At 37.5% G+C, this 19,652-nt stretch overlaps 1 protein-coding gene across 1 annotated transcript in view; it reads left to right on the forward strand.

The window, feature by feature from the left end:
- LOC126236918 (cyclin-D1-binding protein 1 homolog) overlaps positions 1 to 19,652 on the forward strand; it is a 79,146-nt gene that overhangs the window by 52,445 nt on the left and 7,049 nt on the right. The window contains exons 4-5 of the mRNA XM_049946573.1: positions 1,759 to 1,906; positions 15,474 to 15,770. Coding sequence (XP_049802530.1) covers positions 1,759 to 1,906; positions 15,474 to 15,770 — 445 coding nt within the window. The remainder of the gene's footprint in view (positions 1 to 1,758; positions 1,907 to 15,473; positions 15,771 to 19,652) is intronic.

Here is a 19,652-nt window from a genome sequence, read left to right on the forward strand (position 1 = left end):
GGTCAACTGTGTTCTTGGCAGCAGTTTGGCATTGGTCATTCATCCTGGTGGACAACTGCTTGGTGGTCATACCAACATGAAAAGCTGTGCAGTATTTGTACCAGAGATGGTATATGATGTGGTTGCTTTCACAGGGAGCCCGGCCTCTGATGGGATAGGATAGGCCTCTGACAGGACTGGGGTAGGAGGTGCTGGGTAGGTGGATTGGACAGGTCTTTGCACCTTGTTCTGTCACAGGGATATGATCCCTGTGGAAAGAGATATGATCCCTGTGGAAAGAGGTTGGGACTGGGAGTGGTATAGGGATGGACTAGGATGTGTGTATGTTGGATGGGTGACGGAACACCGCTTTGGGAGGTGTGGGAAGTGTCTTGGGTGGGATGTCCCTCATTTCAGGGCAACATGAGAAGTAATCTAAATATGGGCAAATGATATGGTTGAGTTGTTCCAATCCAGTGTCGATAACTCCCTTACCCAGTATGCTGAAGGCCTCACAAAGGCCTTCACAAACAGATTTCCCGAGCTAATTCCTCACTCTCACCCCAATCCTCCCACCACCTTCAAGTAGCAGCTACAAAGAAGCTTCCCCTTTATCATCTAATATTACCCTGGATGTACACACACACACACACACACACACACACACACACACACACACACACACGTGCGCGCGCGGAGAGGGGTAGAGAGAGACCAGCTCTGCTCAGAAGTGGTGCCATATATTATACCAGTTACTTGGTTTCCACAGTAATATTGGCTGGTGTCACTACATTTCCGATCTGCTGGAGCTCTGATATTAATTTTTTCGTGTATCTAAGTCATCCTGTGTTTTTAACTAGTGTTGTTAGTCATAGAGGTTGCCTCAATATGTTTTCTGGCTGCTCTCTATACCCTTATCTTTTATCTGGGCTTGACACTAGTGACTGCAACTACTGTGGTGCTCTATTCACCTAGCAGCTACTGCAGTCAGAGTTGTTGCCACGGTATATTTATCTTTTTCTGGATATATCTTTGGTAACACTGTTGTAGCCGAAAGTATTAGTACTTTTAATTGTTGCCTAAATAATTATTATGTTTTAATGATGCCATGATTTTGGTAATATTTTACTGCTTGTATGTGGGAAACTAATGTCATTATTTGTTGGGAAATTCTGATGGAAATATTTATAACCATTTTGGAATAGTTCGTTTACTTAAGTGCCAATGTTGGAAAGTTGACATAACAAAAAATTTAATGGAGCGTACAGTTGAGGTGGCAACACTTGTTCTGTTCTTTGCAAGTGTGCCTGGGTACTGTATTAATCTTAAAAAGTTTTTTTTTTTTTTTTACTGGAAAATGCTTGCTTTCATAAAAATTGTAACATGAATGAGATGAAAATTTAAATGTATATTTGTTTCTATAATATTCTTCCTCACATTACCCATTTATATTTATTGAAGTGTTATTTCCTCCTGCTGTCCCTAGACTTGTAGCAACACCACCTTGAAGTGTTGTCTGTATTGATGAGGAAAGTTATTCCTACTGCTAATTTGTCTCTCCTACAATCTCTACCTTTCTTACTACGACTCTCTCTCTCTCTCTCTCTCTCTCTCTCTCTCTCTCTCTCTCTCTCTCTCTCTGCTCCTGTCCCCCTCCCCCCACTCCTTCGCCTCCCTCACCCCATATATTCGCTTGTATCCAGAAAAAGAAACGTTCTGAACACAAAGGAAATAAATAACTATAATCATTATATTTCCTTGAATTTGTTCTATTTTCAGTCAGAAAGACCGTTTGAAACTAGTGGGTTGGATATGGGAGGCTTGTGGAGAAGTAGAAAATCTTCCGAGAGACAACAAAGGTGCTGTTTGTCAACTTCTTACCAGAGAAGAGCTGCTGTTGCTTGATGCCTTGCAAGAAATTGAAGGTGTAAGTATGAATTTGGCAGTTATTGCAAAATATTCATGTAGAATTGACACATCATGCCATCTGTTGATTATCTTGTATATTTGACCACCAGATTTCAGTGTTTAGCAGGACAATTTAGGGAGGGTTTTGAAATATGTTTTCTTCCACTGTATTTGATAAAGTCATTAGAAGATCAAAACAAATCGCAAAACGATTTAGAAAAGATATCAGAATGGTGCGAAAATTGGCAGTTGACGCTAAATAACGAAAAGTGTGAAGTCATCCACATGAGTGCTAAAAGGAATCCTTTAAACTTTGGTTATGCGATAAATCAGTCAAATATAAAGGCCATAAATTCAACTAAATACCTAGGAATTAAAATTACGAACAACTTAAATTGGAAGGAACACACAGAAAATGTTGTGGGGAAGGCTAACCAAAGACTGCGTTTTATTGGCAGGACACTTAGAAAATGTAACAGATCTACTAAGGAGACTGCCTACACTACACTTGTCCGTCCTCTTTTAGAATACTGCTGTGCAGTGTGGGATCCTTACCAGATAGGACAGACGGAGTACATTGAAAAAGTTCAAAGAAGGGCAGCACGTTTTATATTATCGTGAAATATGGGAGCGAGTGTCACTGAAATGATGCAGGATTTCAGCTGGACATCATTAAAAAGAAAGGTGTTTTTCATTGCGACTGAATCTTCTCACGAAATTCCAATCACCTACTTTATCCTCCGAATGTAAAAATATTTTGTTGACTGACCTACATAGGGAGAAACGATCACCATCATAAAATAAGGGAAATCAGAGCTCGTACGGAAAGATATAGGTGTTCGTTCTTTCCACGCGCCATACATGATTGCAGTAATAGAGAATTGTGAAGGTGGTTCAATGAACCCTCTGCCAGGCACTTACATGTGATTTGCAGAGTACCCATGTAGATGTAGATTCTGCTTGTAATAAAACCACAAGGACTAAATGATAAGCTATGCCTCCAAGGCCACTGTTGCATTGGGTGAGAATAGTTTATAAATGAAACACTTCCCCCCCCCCTCCCCCCCCCCCCCCCTCAAAGATTCTCATTAAAGGAATACTTTCGTTTTTAGAGTTCTGTACCTTAATTGGTAAAAATAGAACACTATAGGATCATTCTGTTGTCTGACTGTTAAGAAACCTTTTTCTCCAGAACAGGTAGACGCATCAAGTTGAAATTTATCACATCTAAGGTCTATGATCCCTTCGCAGTGTAAAAAATTGAAGCTGCTAAGTCAGTGCAATTGGAAGTACAGCCATTTATAAGCCACATATTTTGATACTCACAAACTTATTCATCAAAACCTGCAGCATAATTTCTGTTTACATGGAATCATGAAATTTTGCCAGAAGCAAGGTTAAGCAGCACAAGGGAATTGTGGACGGCTGTGATACAATACGCCATTCTCCGGGGCTGCATAAGCACATCAGGAATTCCATGCGACAGAGGGTGGATGCATGTATCCTCGCTAACGGAAGACATTTTGAACATTTCCTGTAACAAAGTGTTCTGTTGCTGTGTGTTTCCATTCTATGATTAATGTGATTTGAAGAGAAGTAATAAAATGAGCTCTAACATGGAAAGTAAGTGTTTCTGGACACATATCCACATAACGTATTTTCTTTCTTTGTGTGTGAGGAATGTTTCCTGAAAGTTTGGCTGTACCTTTTTGTAACACCCTGTACGTGTAACCTTAGTGCTCGGCACTGCTAATTATCTCTGGTCCATTCATTTTCAGTTTTGAAATAGTCTGTAATTAATTCACAAAGTATAAATTCAATTAATCTGCATTATAAGTTTTAAGGAGTGCTTTGGTTTCAAGATATTGTAAGATATTATTAATCATAGTGCTTTCATGAGTAAAATCCATATTAATATTGCATCTGTCATAATTATTAACGTCCAGCAATATTAGTATTGTTGCTGCTTAAGTGTCACTTGAGTCAAATAGATTACCTCTGATTATTTACTGTCACTTGAATGCTTAATTCTCCATTAACTTTATATTTCTTCATCCAGAAGGGATGTAAAGTTTGGTAACTTTGGAAAAAATATCTGAAAAATCGCTTTTACTCAACTATAGTGAAGCAAAGTTAACATGACCTCAAGAGCATGATGCGAATAATCTAGAGATCTTGTATGAATTCTTGTGAGAAGGGTCATATAAAAATTTCATTTGATCTCAAAGAACTTTTTCACAAATCAGTACTCCATAGAAATCTTCTTAAAATAGAATTCCAAATTCTTCAGAATTATGTACATTCACTTTTTTTAAACTGTATTACAGCAGTATTACACATATCAGTAATAGAACCACATCTCATCTCAAACATTAACTATGTATATTAACAGATTTCAACTGATCATGGCCAGATCTGAACAAGAACTGAATACAGTAAAACTTCACAGAAGCTCTCTTGCAGGAGAGCGTCTCTGATGTTTGGAAGGTAGGAGATGAGGTACGGGCGGAATTAAAGCTGTGAGGACGGGGTGTGAGTTGTGTGTGGGTAGCTCAGTGGTAGAGCACTTGCCCGCGAAAGGCCAAGGTCCCGAGTTCGAGTCTCGGTCTGGCACACAGTTTTAATCTGCCAGGAAGTTTCATATCAGCGCACTCTCCGCTGTAGAGTGAAAATTTCATTCTAGAACCTGCAGGAAAGCTTCTGTGAAGTTTGGAAGGTAGGAGACGAGGTAATGGCGGAATTAAAGCTGTGAGGACGGGGCGTGAGTCGTGCTTGGGTAGCTCAGTTGGTAGAGCACTTGCCCGCAAAAGGCAGGGTCCTGAGTTCGAGTCTCGGTCTGGCACACAGTTTTAATCTGCAAAGGAAGTGTTCGTCTTATTTTTACTGTATGGAGGAATCAACTGCTTGGAGCGCTAGCATCACTGCAGCTGTCTGACACACTATGTTTATCAATATGACTCCCAAATTTACATGTTGCGTCACATATATAATGAAATTGATAGAAATATTCAAAGCAGATGAAGCACTGTGTAGCTTATGACATCCCAAATAATAATAATAATAATATAAAAAAAAGAATAAAAAGTGAGAGCTTTAAAAAAAATATGGGTGCTATTATCTGTGAAGTATGACTAGCATATACCCACTAGAATATAAAGGAGAAAATCTACAACTTTTGTGGAAATAAAGATTTTTCATGACTGTAGTAGCATTAAATTTATTTGCCCTTCAAATATTCCTCTTTCAGTGCATTATAAATAGCTTCAAACATTTCTGGTATTATTTTCGTCAGTGTGCACTGCAGCATTAGTGCTGTACCGGTACTGTAACTAGAGTAGCTAGAAATCGTAGTATTACTGTAAGTCTGTCTTTTGCGGATGTAGCATTTATGAGGAGTGTGTTCAGCTTCATAATATGTGGAGCCACTTTCTTGAACACATATTGAAATGTACAACTGTCCATTCCCAAACGGATTTTCAAGCGACATTGATGAAAATCTTGTCACTACAGAATCCCTGACCACCACTGAGATAGTTCAATGTGCATCACAGGAAGAAAGTGGATGAGGAAGAAACTGATGATGAGGATGATACAGAAGAGCCTCAGCATTCTTCCATGACATTTAACGATGCAGTAAATTCGTTAGAAATAATTAAACAATTTGTGAGGCACCACAATGTTTCTGACGAAATAATGACAAGAGTTATCCCGTTTTGAGGGTACAGTGTATGCTATTGCTGCGTCAAAGAGAAACCAAACAAAAATTACGGACTTTTTTATGAAATGATGTTTTCTTCTATGTGGAGGTTTACATTTTTCTTTATATCTTTGTCAAGTATGGTACCTAGTAAGCCTAAATAACATTTTATTGAATGTAACTTTTTATTTACTGGATTTTTCATTTGCGTTTACCAATTAACTTAATAGTATAGTGCTATATTTCATATACATATTTTTCACACTTACACATTTTTTCTGTAGTCCGTTGAAAAATTTATAAATTAAGGTTTACCATATATATTATAAGCAATTGCAATTCAAAGTTTTGAATTTGGTTGTCATCATTATTAACGTAGAGTCGGACCAGTCGCTTCAGGAGTTTTCTTTGGAAAACAGCCAGTGTTTTGATACCAGTGTAGCCCAGCAATGATGGATGCATCATGACAGTAGGATTGTTCCTTCCACCATTGCCATGCCTCATGCTCATACCATGAAAAAGAAGAAACAACATACATTTTTACAGCATAATATCACAATACAAAATATACAAAATCTTTTTGTTTGTATTAATGTTATGAAACTTAAAAGTACTTACTGTCCGTGTATCATGTGGTTGTGGAAGATCAGTAGTAGAGTCTGTAAACCATTGTACCATCACAATGATTCTCTAAGGTTTTGAAATTAGCAGTTGTGTGTCTGTTTCAAATTTATGTCTTTTTGTGCAGTATGGTAACTCTGTTTGAGTCAGGGTTGTTATCCATTAATTACTGTTTTTTGTCTGGTATTTATTATTACTGTTATGATTTCAATCAGAACCACTGTGAGCAGTGTTTTGTGTCCTTTTAATATGAAAATGTACATTTACTCTTAGATGTAATTTAAAGTGAAACTTTGGGTTGCTTTATAATAGAGATGCACTGCACATACAACTGCTGTATTCATGCTCAATCTGTGGCTCAGTTCTTTTATAGTTGGAAAACATGTTTGCTACCTATCTGCCATACATTTCAGTGATTTTATACTTGTGTGGATCTTGATGATGACTTCACTCAACAACGTCTGATTGTACCCAACATTGTTGTACTTGAATACTGCTTAAGGTCGAAATCATGATAGTAATATAAAATAACGAAGTTTGTATAGTTAAATGGTGGAAATATTATTCAGTCATATAACAGGCTATTTATGTCATCACAACTGTAACTTTTGATTCATAATATATAATTGTAGGAATGTTAGCAGAATCATTAACAGTGGTCATTGAAACGAACTGTTGGGATTAAGGTCATTGAACAGGTGAGATGTGTTGTTATCACATGCATTACTTGTGTTCAGGTATTTTGCATCTTCATGCTAAAATGTCAGTAATCCTTTTTTTCGACAATTTATCATGTGTTGATTTTCATTGTAAATTTTGATAAAGATGAGCCTGAAACCAGTGAAATGAAGTTAGCGTTATAGAAGACTGTTTAAAATAATAATCCTGTAGAAAGTGTGTCCAAATTATCTGACTTACAAGCTAACATTATTTATAGGAAGACATGTTGTAGGGAAGCAGCCTACTCACGCCTTATAAAATCCACATCAGTCTTTCCATTGTGTGCCAGCCAGTCCGCTGTAACTAGCTCTGACGTCATAAATGTTGCACAATACTTTAAAAATCAAGTAAATAACCTGAAACGTTTCTAGCATGTCAGGAGTAATACTAAATCAATATGTGTTGAATATCAGTTCAATAACTTTAACCACTTTTGAAATTTGGACGTTTTTCTGTAAAAATCATTGGTGCAACAGAAAAGAGCTAGAAACTTAAAAATTTATATTTAGATTCCTTTTGCATAATAATTTAGTAGAAACAGTATTCTGGATCTCACAAATTAAAATTTTAGTTGAAATTCATGATTTTCTGGTTTTTGTCTTAGAAATTAAGGAAGCAAGATTGATTAAGTAGGCGAATAAATAAAGCTAGGATGTTTAAATTTAAGTACAAGGGAGATCTGCTATAATCATAAAGATGTGAGAAGTTTCAACTGAATAACTATAAAACTATAGCGATAGCGTATCTCCAAAGGGCAAGTTCAGAGCTCGTCTACTGCGTGTAGTGTAATTAAATTAATTCTCTCGCCCAAAATATTTGACTTAGCCACGTCAGACTTTTATTATGATTGATTACTTGTGTGCTGATTGCACAATTAAATTGAAAGCTTCATCGGCCATCAGCAAAGGAAGCAATGATTTATTCGATAACTTAAAGTGGTGCATTACTAGCCCAGTGGCTAGTCGGGAGAGCAGATTTGATCAGGCTTTCCCTTAGCCGTCCGCACCACGGCTTTATATGTAAAAACGCTGCGCGAGAGGAGGAAGGGCCCAGTTCTCTCCAGACGCTGATTAGTGCACCACCTGTGCAGGGAGTCGCGTCGCGTCGGTATCATTGATATAAACAGCCTCGGATGCAGTAATAAGTTATTCGGGATACGCGTAACCATGAAATCGTGTTCAAGTGAAGTGTTAAGTTTGGGATGACGTTGATGATCTATCTTTAGTTTGCGTATGTCGTATTTTCACGTGCGTGGCGTTTGATGAACATTATCAACAGATTATGGCGAGCATTCACTTAAACACTTAATTTGAACAGTTATAGTTGCATCAGCGCTTTAGACTCTGAACTGCTCTGGTAGTTGGATTGTGTGGATTCTTTTTGGTCTGTGACTTTCAAAATATAGTGAACATTTTAGAGAGAATGGTTTTTGATTATGAATCCCAGACAATCTCCTAATTCCTCAGAGCTGTAAGCTGCAGCTATAAACGTATTTCTCAGATGAAGTGGGCACTAGGAATTCTAATTACAGGCTTCACGTTTTGCTAATCACTTTCTGGTTGCCAATATTGTAGTTAGAGAGCCAGTGTTGAGAATGGCAAACAACAGCATTAAATAAATAATAGGAACATTAACAATTATTCCACCCGCCGCCCCACAATGTGTAATAAGCAAGTAGAATGAATTCTGGTGGATGTAATAATTTTAGTTCTTCAAAGAGTTACTTTAAACTCAGCAATTGAATTTGCACTCATTTACAGTACATACTGTGCATAAATTTGCAATATTTCAAAAAGTATGTGATGTTTTGATAGAATATACGAGGGCTATCCACAAAGTTTTGGAATTAAAAATAAATAAAGTATTGGAAATTTTTTTTATTATGTACAGATGAAAGCCACACTTAAATATTACTTTTCTACATAGTTGCCATTTAGATTAAGGCACTTATCGTAGCGATGGACGAGCTTGGAAATTCCTTCGTCTTAAAATTCTGCTGCCTGCACCTTCAACCATGTGGTTACCTCTTCTTGAAGCTGTGCGTCATCATCAAAACGCTGCATAGCCAACCACTTCTTCATTGCTGGGAATAAGTGGAAGTCGCTCGGTGCCAGGTCGGGACTGTACGGCGGATGAGGAAACAACTCCCACTTAAAAGATTCGAGAACTTCATGAGTGGCATTTGCCATGTGGGCCTGGGAGTTGTCATGAATCAGCAAGATCTTTGAGCCCAACTTTCCCCTGCGCTTGTTTTGTATTGCTCTTCTGAGGTTGTGCAGAGTTTGGCAATACCTTCGAGAGTTTATTGTAGTGTCTCTTTCCAGGAAATCCACAAAAATCACACCTTTTCTGTCCCAAAAGACAGTCGCTACGTGGTTGAAGGCGCAGGCGGCCGAATTTTACGACGAAGGAATTTCCAAGCTCGTCCATTGCTACGATAAGTGCCTTAATTTAAGTGGCTACTGTGTAGAAAAGTAGTATTTAAGTGTGGCTTTCATCTGTATATAATAAAAAAAAATTCCAATACTTTATTTATTTTTAATTCCAAAACGTAATGTACTTTGTGGATAGCCCTCGTAGTAAAGGAAAACCTTCAGAATGACATAATATACCTAAGTTCCTGCTACACAACATGGGCCATTTGGAACCTATCACCCAGTAATAGTTTCCCTAAACTCCACAAATCATATCCTCACATCCCACCATGATTCTGGACTTAACCTATGTTAAAAGAATTTCATTTTATATTCAGTAATTTACTCTATTCCTTTTTTGTCTTCATCTTTTCATATCTTTCTGTCTTTGGATTTTTCCTTGTTTTCTTTTGCATTTCCTCCTACTTATTAACTACACTACACATTTGTCATCCTCTTATTCCAGATTTACTGCTTATTACTCTTTTATCATTTCTGGACTGCGGTATGTTTCAACCGTGTACTGCCTCTGACCTTCTACTCTCTCTGAATCCGTCCAAAGACTGGTTTAATGCAGCTCTCCATGTTACTCTATCCTCAGCGACTCAACTTCATCTCTGAACAACTACTGCAGCCTACATCCTCCTGAATCATCTAATTATATTTGTCTCTTGGTCTTCCTGTATCCCCCCCCCCCCCCCCCCCCCACACACACACACACCCAAACGCACGCATTTCCCTCCAATGCTAAATTGGTGATCCCTTGGCGTCTCAGAATGTGTCCTATCAACCGATCCCTTCTTTTGCTCAAGTTGTGCCACAGATTTCTTGTCTTCCGAATTCTATTCTGTACCTCCTCTTTAGTTGTATGACCTACCCATCTAATCTTAAACATTCTTCTGCAGCACCACATTTTGAACTCTTCTATTCTCTTTTTTGTGTAAACTGTTCATCATCCATGTTTCACTTCCATACATGGCTACACTTCACAGAGATACTCTTAGGAAAAGACTTCCTGACACTTAAATCTACATGTTAATAATTTTCTCTTCTTCAGAAGTGTGGCACAACTTGACAAAAAGAAGGGACCGGTTAGTAGGACATGTTCTGAGGCATCAAGGGATCACAAATTTAGCATTGGAGGGCAGCGTGGAGGGTAAAAATCGTATAGGGAGACCAAGAGATGAATACACTAAGCAGATTCAGAAGGATGTAGGTTGCAGTAAGTACTGGGAGATGAAGAAGCTTCCACAGAATAGGGTAGCATGGAGAGCTGCATCAAACCAGTCTCAGGACTGAAGACAACAACAACAGCAACAACAATTTTCTTTTCTTCAGAAGTGCTTTTTTTTGCCATTGCTAGTCCACATTTTATACCCTCCCCACTTTGGTGATCCTCAGTTATTTTGCTGTTCAAATAGCAAAACTTGTCTACTACTTTAAGTTCTCGTTTCCTAATGTAATTCCTTTAGCATCACCTAACCTGATTTGACTACATTCCATTATCCTTGTTTTCCTGCTGTTCCCAGCCATGCAATGCCGTAAGTGGAAAAGAAAGAAAAGAGAGAGAGCACACATTTCTAATATGCATGCCAATTGAATAGACGTCCTAACTCCTACTTCCTCCATCTATGTCCACCTCTTCGTCCATGTCCTCCTCCTACTCCCCCCCTCTCTCCATCCCATCAGCTTGTACCCCCTGTTTCTCTGTCCATCTTCTCTTGTCCCCCCCCCCCTCCACCTCTCTCTCTCTCTCTCTCTCTCTCTCTCTCTCTCTCTCTCTCTCCATCTCCTCCAGCTCACCTTCTTTATCGGTCTCCTACTTTCCATTTTCTATGTCCATTTCCTCCCACCCTCTGTCCATCTCCAGTTTCCCCTTCTCTCTGATCTGGAGCCTTGTGTATTGTTATTACAAATTTGGATTCTGTAGTAGTAATCTAATCATAAGCCAATAAGCCATAAATACAATTTTCTTGTTTGCGCACATTTGTGTCTGTGTCCATCAGAGTGTTGTGTAAAAATTTGAAGTAAATCAGTCAAGAACTTTTTGAGATTTTTGGCAATAAGTGTTTTCCTTTCATGGGATACATATTTATTTATATATATTTAAAAATAGGTATATAAAAACACACATTAGAATGCAAAGATGTGCCAAATTTTTGAAGCAATCGGTGAAGAATTTTTGGGATTTAAGATTTTAAGCAAATGAAGATTTACCTTTTTATACAGATTTTCTCTATGATTATTACACAAATATTTGTACATTATATGTGTAGTTTTTTATATAAATGTAAATTTTCATTTTTTCAAAATCTTAAACCTCTACTTATATTTTTTTATTCTGCATTTATTCTATTTTTATTTATGTAGATGTAAATGTTCGTTTGTTCAAAATTTTTAATTTCCGAAAGTTCTTCACCGATTTTGACACAATGTTTTATTTGAATGCATGCATTTTTCTATACCTTCAGAGTGCCATTTGTGTGTGTGTTATATAGCACTCCAGTAGATATGTAAACATACACGCATATTTGAATGTAATGTTGTCAAAATTTCAAAGGACTTGGTGAAGAACTTTTGCAGTTTTAAGATTCTGAACAAATGGACATGGGACTTTTGCTAACAACATATCCCTTTTATCATGACATACGTCTTTTTATACCATGTGGCACTCAAGCAGGAACATAAAAGCATGCTAGTATTCGAATGCAATGTTGTGTCAAAATTTCAAAGAAATCAGTGAAGAACTTGGAGATATGCGATTTTGAACAAATGATCATTTACATTTTTATTTATATAGTTTACATAATTTTCCTGTCACCTGGGATCCTGTAGTACATGCTGCTCAGTGCACATTCGACTGGCGGCCAAGTTATCATCTTCAGTTTCTAGTAGTAGTGGAAAAGTGGTAGTACTACAATACCTACAGATGAAAACATTGTAAAACAGTTAATTCTGACTCAGAATCAACAGAAAGTGGTGGCCGTGCGGTTAAAGGCGCTGCAGTCTGGAACCGCGAGACCGCTACGGTCGCAGGTTCGAATCCTGCCTCGGGCATGGATGTTTGTGATGTCCTTAGGTTAGTTAGGTTTAACTAGTTCTAAGTTCTAGGGGACTAATGACCTCAGCAGTTGAGTCCCATAGTGCTCAGAGCCATTTTTTTCAACAGAAAGTGGATGTGTTCAGGCAACGAGCACAAATGATTAAGATTTTGCCAGGCATTGCGAACAAACATTACAATGACTCAGGAGCAAATTGATGCAGTTGTATTGAATTCATGTTTAATTTCGTAGTGTTCAGCATTAATAATTTGAGAGAAAAACTGAATCATTTAATTTGTTATCTCTGCAGAAATAATCTAAATTGATAACTGCTCTGAATGAAGAACAAAACATTATTGATATTTCTCAGGTTCGTAGGATGTCAGCATTGTGCGACAGATATAGCGCTTGATTAGCATTGTCCTCTCTCTTCCACACAGGAGACATGGAGATAATTCTCTCTGGAAGGTGAAATTCTACCTGGATTGATGTCAAAATTAAATGACTAGTATTTGCTTCTCAAAAAGTCCCTCTTCCTTTCCGGATTTTCCAAAAGCAGCAACCATGTGTAATGTACATCAGTGTCACACTTCCATTTCTCCAGTTACTACAGCTTCATTTTTCAACATTATCAGTAATCAAATCCACATGAAAGTGATTCAGTGAGAGTTTTTTCTTCCATTATTCATTGATTAAAATAATTCTTCTGCTTCTGAATATAGATGAAATTTGGGTGTCGCGCTTTCGTGCGCACACACACACACACACACACACACATAGAGTGTAACAGGTTTATGTGATGTGCAGGTATTTCTATTGGCAGCTGAGGATGGTGTACTGAACAACATTATATCAGTATTGCAGACTTAATAATTATGGCCATTACACGTCTTATACTAGGAGGTACTTACCAACCTAAAAATGCATGTGGCAAGGCCCAGCCATTAATGCTTATTTTTCCCTGGACAGCAGATCAGGTGTTGAAGTGTGGATGCAAAATGCTTAGTTTATACTGATAGGTATAGACCACGCAGTTATACAGTATGACCATGCAGGGAAGTTTGTGATGTGTTTGTGGAAGACTATTTGATGCAGACAAAAAAAAGCAACACATTGATGTGTGTACATATTAAGGTACCACATATAAAAATGTCTGCATTTATATACCTGTTACACCTTGTATATATCGGGTGGTCAGAAGAAGTGTGAGAAGCTTCGAAATGTGTTGTACGGTAGGAATTAGTGTCAGTTTTCTCGTAGCTTAGTTGACAGCACACGAGACGACTCAGCCTTTGGCTCAAGGTCAATCTGTACTACTGTCCCATTTACAGTTTTTCAATCACTCTCTTGTTCGATTTCAGGAAACCAAACGAAGAATGCGTTTTGCGACATTATGTCTGGCGTGCATCCACATTGGTGCACACAATGGCCTGATTGGCTAACTTCAACGCTATTAACTTGGAAATGGGGCAACATATTAATTATTATTATTATTATTATTATTATTATTATTATTATTATTATTTTTATTTTTTTTTTCATTGAGTCATCACTTAGCACTGGTTTTCTTATTCTTCTTATGTTCCCAAAACTTCTCATCTTTTCACTTTAAGCCTCTCTTCTTCCTTGCATCCATGCATTTTTATGTTTCAAATTCCTGTGGGATTCTCGGGAATGAAGTTGTGTGTATTGATTTTCTGCCTGTATGTAGCCCATGTAGCCAACAGTGTGTGAATACTGATTTCTTTGAGCTCACTTTGGGCGTCAACCAGCCAAGATATTTTGGATTAAGATTTTTTTTGGTCAAACAAGAGTTGTCTATTCATGCTGTATGACAATAGTGTCATATGTCTTTTCTGTACAATTGAGGTGTACCAAAAATGGTTCAAATGGCTCTGAGCACTATGGGACTTAACATCTGAGGTCATCAGTCCCCTAGAACTTAGAACTACTTAAACCTAACTAACCTAAGGACATCACACACATCCATGCCCGAGGCAGGATTCGAACCTGCGACGGTAGCGGTTGCGCAGTTCCAGACTGAAGCGCCTAGAACTGCTCGGCCACACCGGCCGGCGAGGTGTACCACTCCATCAGCAAACATAGTTTTCACACATCCATATACCATCTTGAATTTTTGGTCCAAATATTTTTTTCAGTATTTGTCTTTCAATTTTCGTGATGTTTTTGGTACTGGTATTTACTGTTGACGTACCAGTAGCGTTGAGTGCTGTACGAATGACTGTGTGGTAGTGGAAGTTTCGCTTTGATGGACAGCGACTTTTTGTTGTATGTATTCCAGGTAATTGTGTAGGTTTTACACAATTTTTATACATTTGCTTTCTTATCTACACTTCCATTGCTACTGTTTCCAATAATTGTGCCTATATACTGAAAGTGTTTAACTTGTGCAATATTGCCACACTTCATTGCAAGTGATGCCAGGTTTGTGGTCTTGGGAGTCTGTGTACTGTGTTTCTTCATAAGAGATTTTGAGTCCAGTCTTGATGGCAGTCTCTTGAATTTTCTCAGTGGCATGGCTAGCTTCCTCAGGAGTCCGGATAATTATTACTATATGTCAGCAATAGCAAGGCACTTAATATAAGTGAGTACAAACATGTGCTTTGAGCATTGGTTAAGCTCATACTAAACGAAAAGTTTTACATGAATTAAACTCTGTTCTTCACTTATATTGTTATGCCCCATACAGCATTTGTAGCTTGATGCAGTATCTGCTGTGACAGGGATTTTGTGTGTCGAACTCCATTTGTTGCATGCTGCCTAAAGTGAACTTCAAACAAATAACAGTAATACAAAACACATTTGTGAATGTATACAAGATAAGATTTTTTGACTATGCAAGGCCCATTTAATTGTTATTAAAATTGTAATAAAATTAGTTGTTTAATTCTTGCTCATTCTGTACAAGCATACAGAAAGTTTCACATCTCATAATACTTGTGAGAAATTTCCCAAATTTAATTCAGCCAAATTCTGTATCCACTTTGTTCTCTGAAATGGCTAAAGAATATGTGAAGGAATAGAAAAGGGTGCATATGATATCCCTGGTGATGATAACTTGTTGTGTTTCAGGAAGTCAAAGCTGACTGGGCAGGCGAGACAAATGTTGGTGAGGAAGTGGATAACACTGTTAACTGGAACAATCAGGACAGAGAATTATTACCTCCTTGTGTTGGTTTAGTGAAAACAGCTCAGAAGTGTGTGAAGAGGATTGGCTCAGCTGCCAGATCGAATTCAAACTGTGAAACAGATCAGAATATTGCACAGCTAGATGATTTAGCAACTTTAGTGCAGGGATTGAGCCCCATAGTGGATGACTTTGTGTCTTCCGTGTACCCACCAATGAACAGGAATGCTGTTAAAACAGAGGTAAGCTTATGAGGAAATGTGACATTCTCTTGTATGTACCACATTTTAGGTCAATTTACAGTGATGATTAATAACTGAAAGCAAACTAAATGATCTGTAGGCCAAATCAAATAATGGGAACTCCAGGTAGGAATATCAACAACATTCCGGCCTGAGCTGCTGGAGTTGGTGGTCATGTGTGCGTGAGGTGTGCTTGCTTGTGTGTGTATGTGTGGTGTGTGTTTCTTTTGTTGGTGAAGGCTGTGGCCAAAAGCTTTATGTAAGTGTCTTTTAATTATGACCATCTACAACTTAAATTGTTTTCTTTACAAAAAGTAGCAATCCATCTTTTCCTACATTGTTGATGTGTAGGCTAAATATCTGTTGTGTATCGTTATCCCCCCTTTCAGTAAGTACTTAGTCACAGAAAACCTCTAATTTCCCATGAAAACTGAATAGGAAAGTGAGAAAAGCAGGACCAAAACAAATTTCGTAACGGATAACTACTATTGTTTGTAACAGGGTTTCGAGGATCAGTAGTAATAACTGGCAAACAAGATGTACTCTTCTTTTTTCTCACTGAAGAACGATGTTTATGTATTGTGAATATCAGCTATTGGCCTGAAGACATTATAAAGAAGATAACTGAAGCAATGTGGAAATACAAAACCAACATATCTTAGTTAGACTGACACACCTTAGGCTGTACTGATGTTTGAAGCAGGAAAGAGGTGGGCGAGGGGGAAAGGGAGAAGAAAGTAAACTTGGCAGACATGAAAATAATATGAAAACATTGTCAAAGCTCATCTCTTTCTAAACTTCAGTTGCAGGCTTGAAAGGAAAATATGAAACAAATTGAGTAGAACTGGTGTAAATTACAGATTAGATGGCAAATATACTTCGTAAAATAAATATAAGGTGAAAAATATTTGTATGAAACCACATTTTGCACAGGTGGTAGTAGAGTTTTAAGAAGTATTTCTGAAACTTGAGGCAAAGGAAAATGAGATCTAGACACACACACACACACACACACACACACACACACACACACACACACACACACACACACACGCACGCACCATTCACAACTCATAACTCATAACTAGTAACTAAGATGATATGCGAGTTTCATAGTTACGTATGTAGAGTTCACTGTATGATGGTTGATACTTGATATACCGTCAAACAGGGTGATTTCGGATGGTATTGTCGTTATTTTGATTGTAACTTTTGTGTAAGTTGTTAGATTAAATTGATTGTTATGGAAGTGGTAGGGTATATGTGTAACGAATAAAATATCCCATAACCAGAAAGTGTATGTGTAGGTATATTTATCTGAGGCAGTTAAAGTGTCCGAAGTCACCCCATGGATATTGGGGTGATTTCGGACACGTGTTTTTTTAAATCTCTGTCTGAAGTTACAGTTTATAGAGGGTGAATTCGGACTGTTACTGATATTTTACACATGGTGGGAGATTTTCCAGCTTTGCCTTGATATTGGAGAAAAACATCTTAACAGTCTGTTTGTTCACTTCTGCACGAGCTCGTTTAATATTTTCGCTCAAGTGAATGGAAAGATCTTCTGATTGTTGTTTGAGAAATAAATGCACCCATTCTTCTCCTTGCAGATTATTATGAAATTTCTTCTCTTTTTGGCCAGATTTATCAAGGTAGCCTTTAAATAAATATCTAATATCCAATTTAGTGAAGGGAAATCCCCAATGTGCAGCCCTCAAGATACCTTGCTTCAACATTTCTTTTTCTTCTTTATTTAGCACTGGTTGTCCTCCCATTTTTTTCGGATGTGCTTCCTGCACTTTATTTTGTAGGGTTGAATGAGGTATACCGTACAAATCACACACTTTTCTGTACGATAATTTACCACTCTGAATATCACGAACCGCTTTATCTAAAAGTTCTGGGTCATAATTACACCATACTGTAGCACCTCTCCTGCTCTTATACGTTCTTGGCATTGTCTGAAATCACCCCACACAGTACACAGTTTTACAAAAGCCGTCGTTATTTTATAACCTTGCATGAGAAACTCGACAAACTTGTACAGAAATTGTCTCAATGCTGTTAGCTACTGAGCGCATTGATAATTATGGTCCCGCTCGGCGCAGCACACTTTACAATAATGCATGGATTTTTAACACTGAGACTATTCGTCAGTTATTCACCTAGGGAAACAATTGACGCAAAATAAAGGTTGTGGAAAGTGATAAATGCATTCTTGCGCTTAAAATAACTGGCGCACAGATGTTAAAATAAGTAACTCTTTGTTTCTATGCTGTGGCAAAGAGCAAATAAGCCATAGTGTCCGAATTCGGCCCGGTGTCCAAAATCACCCCATTTGGCGGTAATAAAATAAATAAATAAATAAATAATGCAGATAACAGTTGATACTTGATATAATAAAATAAATAAATAAATAATGCAGATAATAAGATTAAAACTATATGGGACATTGTCAAATGGGAGACAGGACAGCCAGTTATTGTACAAGACTCTGTAACAATGAAACTAAATGACAATGTTGTGACTGATAATTCACAAGTTGCAAGTACTTTAAATAATCACTTTCTAAATATAGCAGTAAATATAGGCTTAAATAGTTCAGTTGAAGAAGCAATATAATATATTAAAAATGTCATTCCACAAAACTTTAAACAACTAAAAGTTAACTCAGCATCCTTCACAGCAATTATACATTTCTAAAAAACAAAAGCTTTTGCGAGGTTGATGGTATTTCAGACAGAATTTTGAAAAGTTGTTCAACTTAATAAGTAATGTCCTTAGTGATATATGCACCACTGGCACAGGGAATTTTTCCAGGCAGGTTAAAATGTGCAATTGTTAAACCACTTCATAAGAAAGGTGACAAGACAGAAGTAAACAATTATCGTCCAGTTTCCATACTGACAACTTTTTCCAAAATATTCAAAAAGTGATGTACTGAAGAGCAGTTGCACACTTATGTGGAAACAATTTCCTTAGTGTATCAGAGTTTGGATTTGAGAAATGTTGTTCGACTGAGAATTCTTTTTATACATTCACTCCTCAAATAGTACGAGCCTTAAATAATAGTAATAGTAGTAGTAGTAGGAATAATAATAATAATAAAAATAATAAAACCCGTGGAGGCCCGGGAAAAGAATAGGCCTCCAGTATGTTCTGCCACTCGTAAAAGGCGACGAGAAGAACAAACCACTAATAGGGCTAACCCCCCTTTTAGTGTGATTAGTTGGTTCAGGACAGAACTAATGAAGCCTCGGACAGGCGCTATCATGGTCAGGGACGATGCTTGAATCCTATGCCCGTCCACAATGTAATGACACTGCTAGCCACATGGAAAATGATTTAAATCCAAATAGAGGTATTTTGCAGGATATGCTTCCTGCAACCACTCTAGGAGGAAAACAAAGACAGAGGATGAGATGGTCAGATGCAGTTAACCAACACCTCATGTTCTGTTATTACCAAGCAACAAACTTAGGAACCAACACAACTGGATACAGATCACAAGTATACACAATGTTTATTACCAGATACCCAGAATTAAAATTTTTAACAGAACAACGACTAGCTGATCAGATCTGTGTAATAATAAAAAATAACAGGATCCCCCAGTCAGAATTAGAAAACATCAAACAACAAGTACAACAAATACTGGAACAAAATAATGTGCAATCAGAAGAAGAAGAAGAAGAAGAAGAAGAAGAAGAAAATACAGTAATGGACTCAAACATGCCAGAGCAAACAAACAAAGAACAACACGCATCAATTAAACAATCAGAGGAAAACGAAATCTTAAGACAGCCACCAGAACAAGCACAAATAGAACACGAAGTGACACACATGTTAGATATAGAAGAAAAATTTCAGCTGACACATATA

Source organism: Schistocerca nitens, chromosome 2 (assembly GCF_023898315.1).
Source record: "Schistocerca nitens isolate TAMUIC-IGC-003100 chromosome 2, iqSchNite1.1, whole genome shotgun sequence".
NCBI classification, from domain to species: Eukaryota; Metazoa; Arthropoda; class Insecta; order Orthoptera; family Acrididae; genus Schistocerca; species Schistocerca nitens.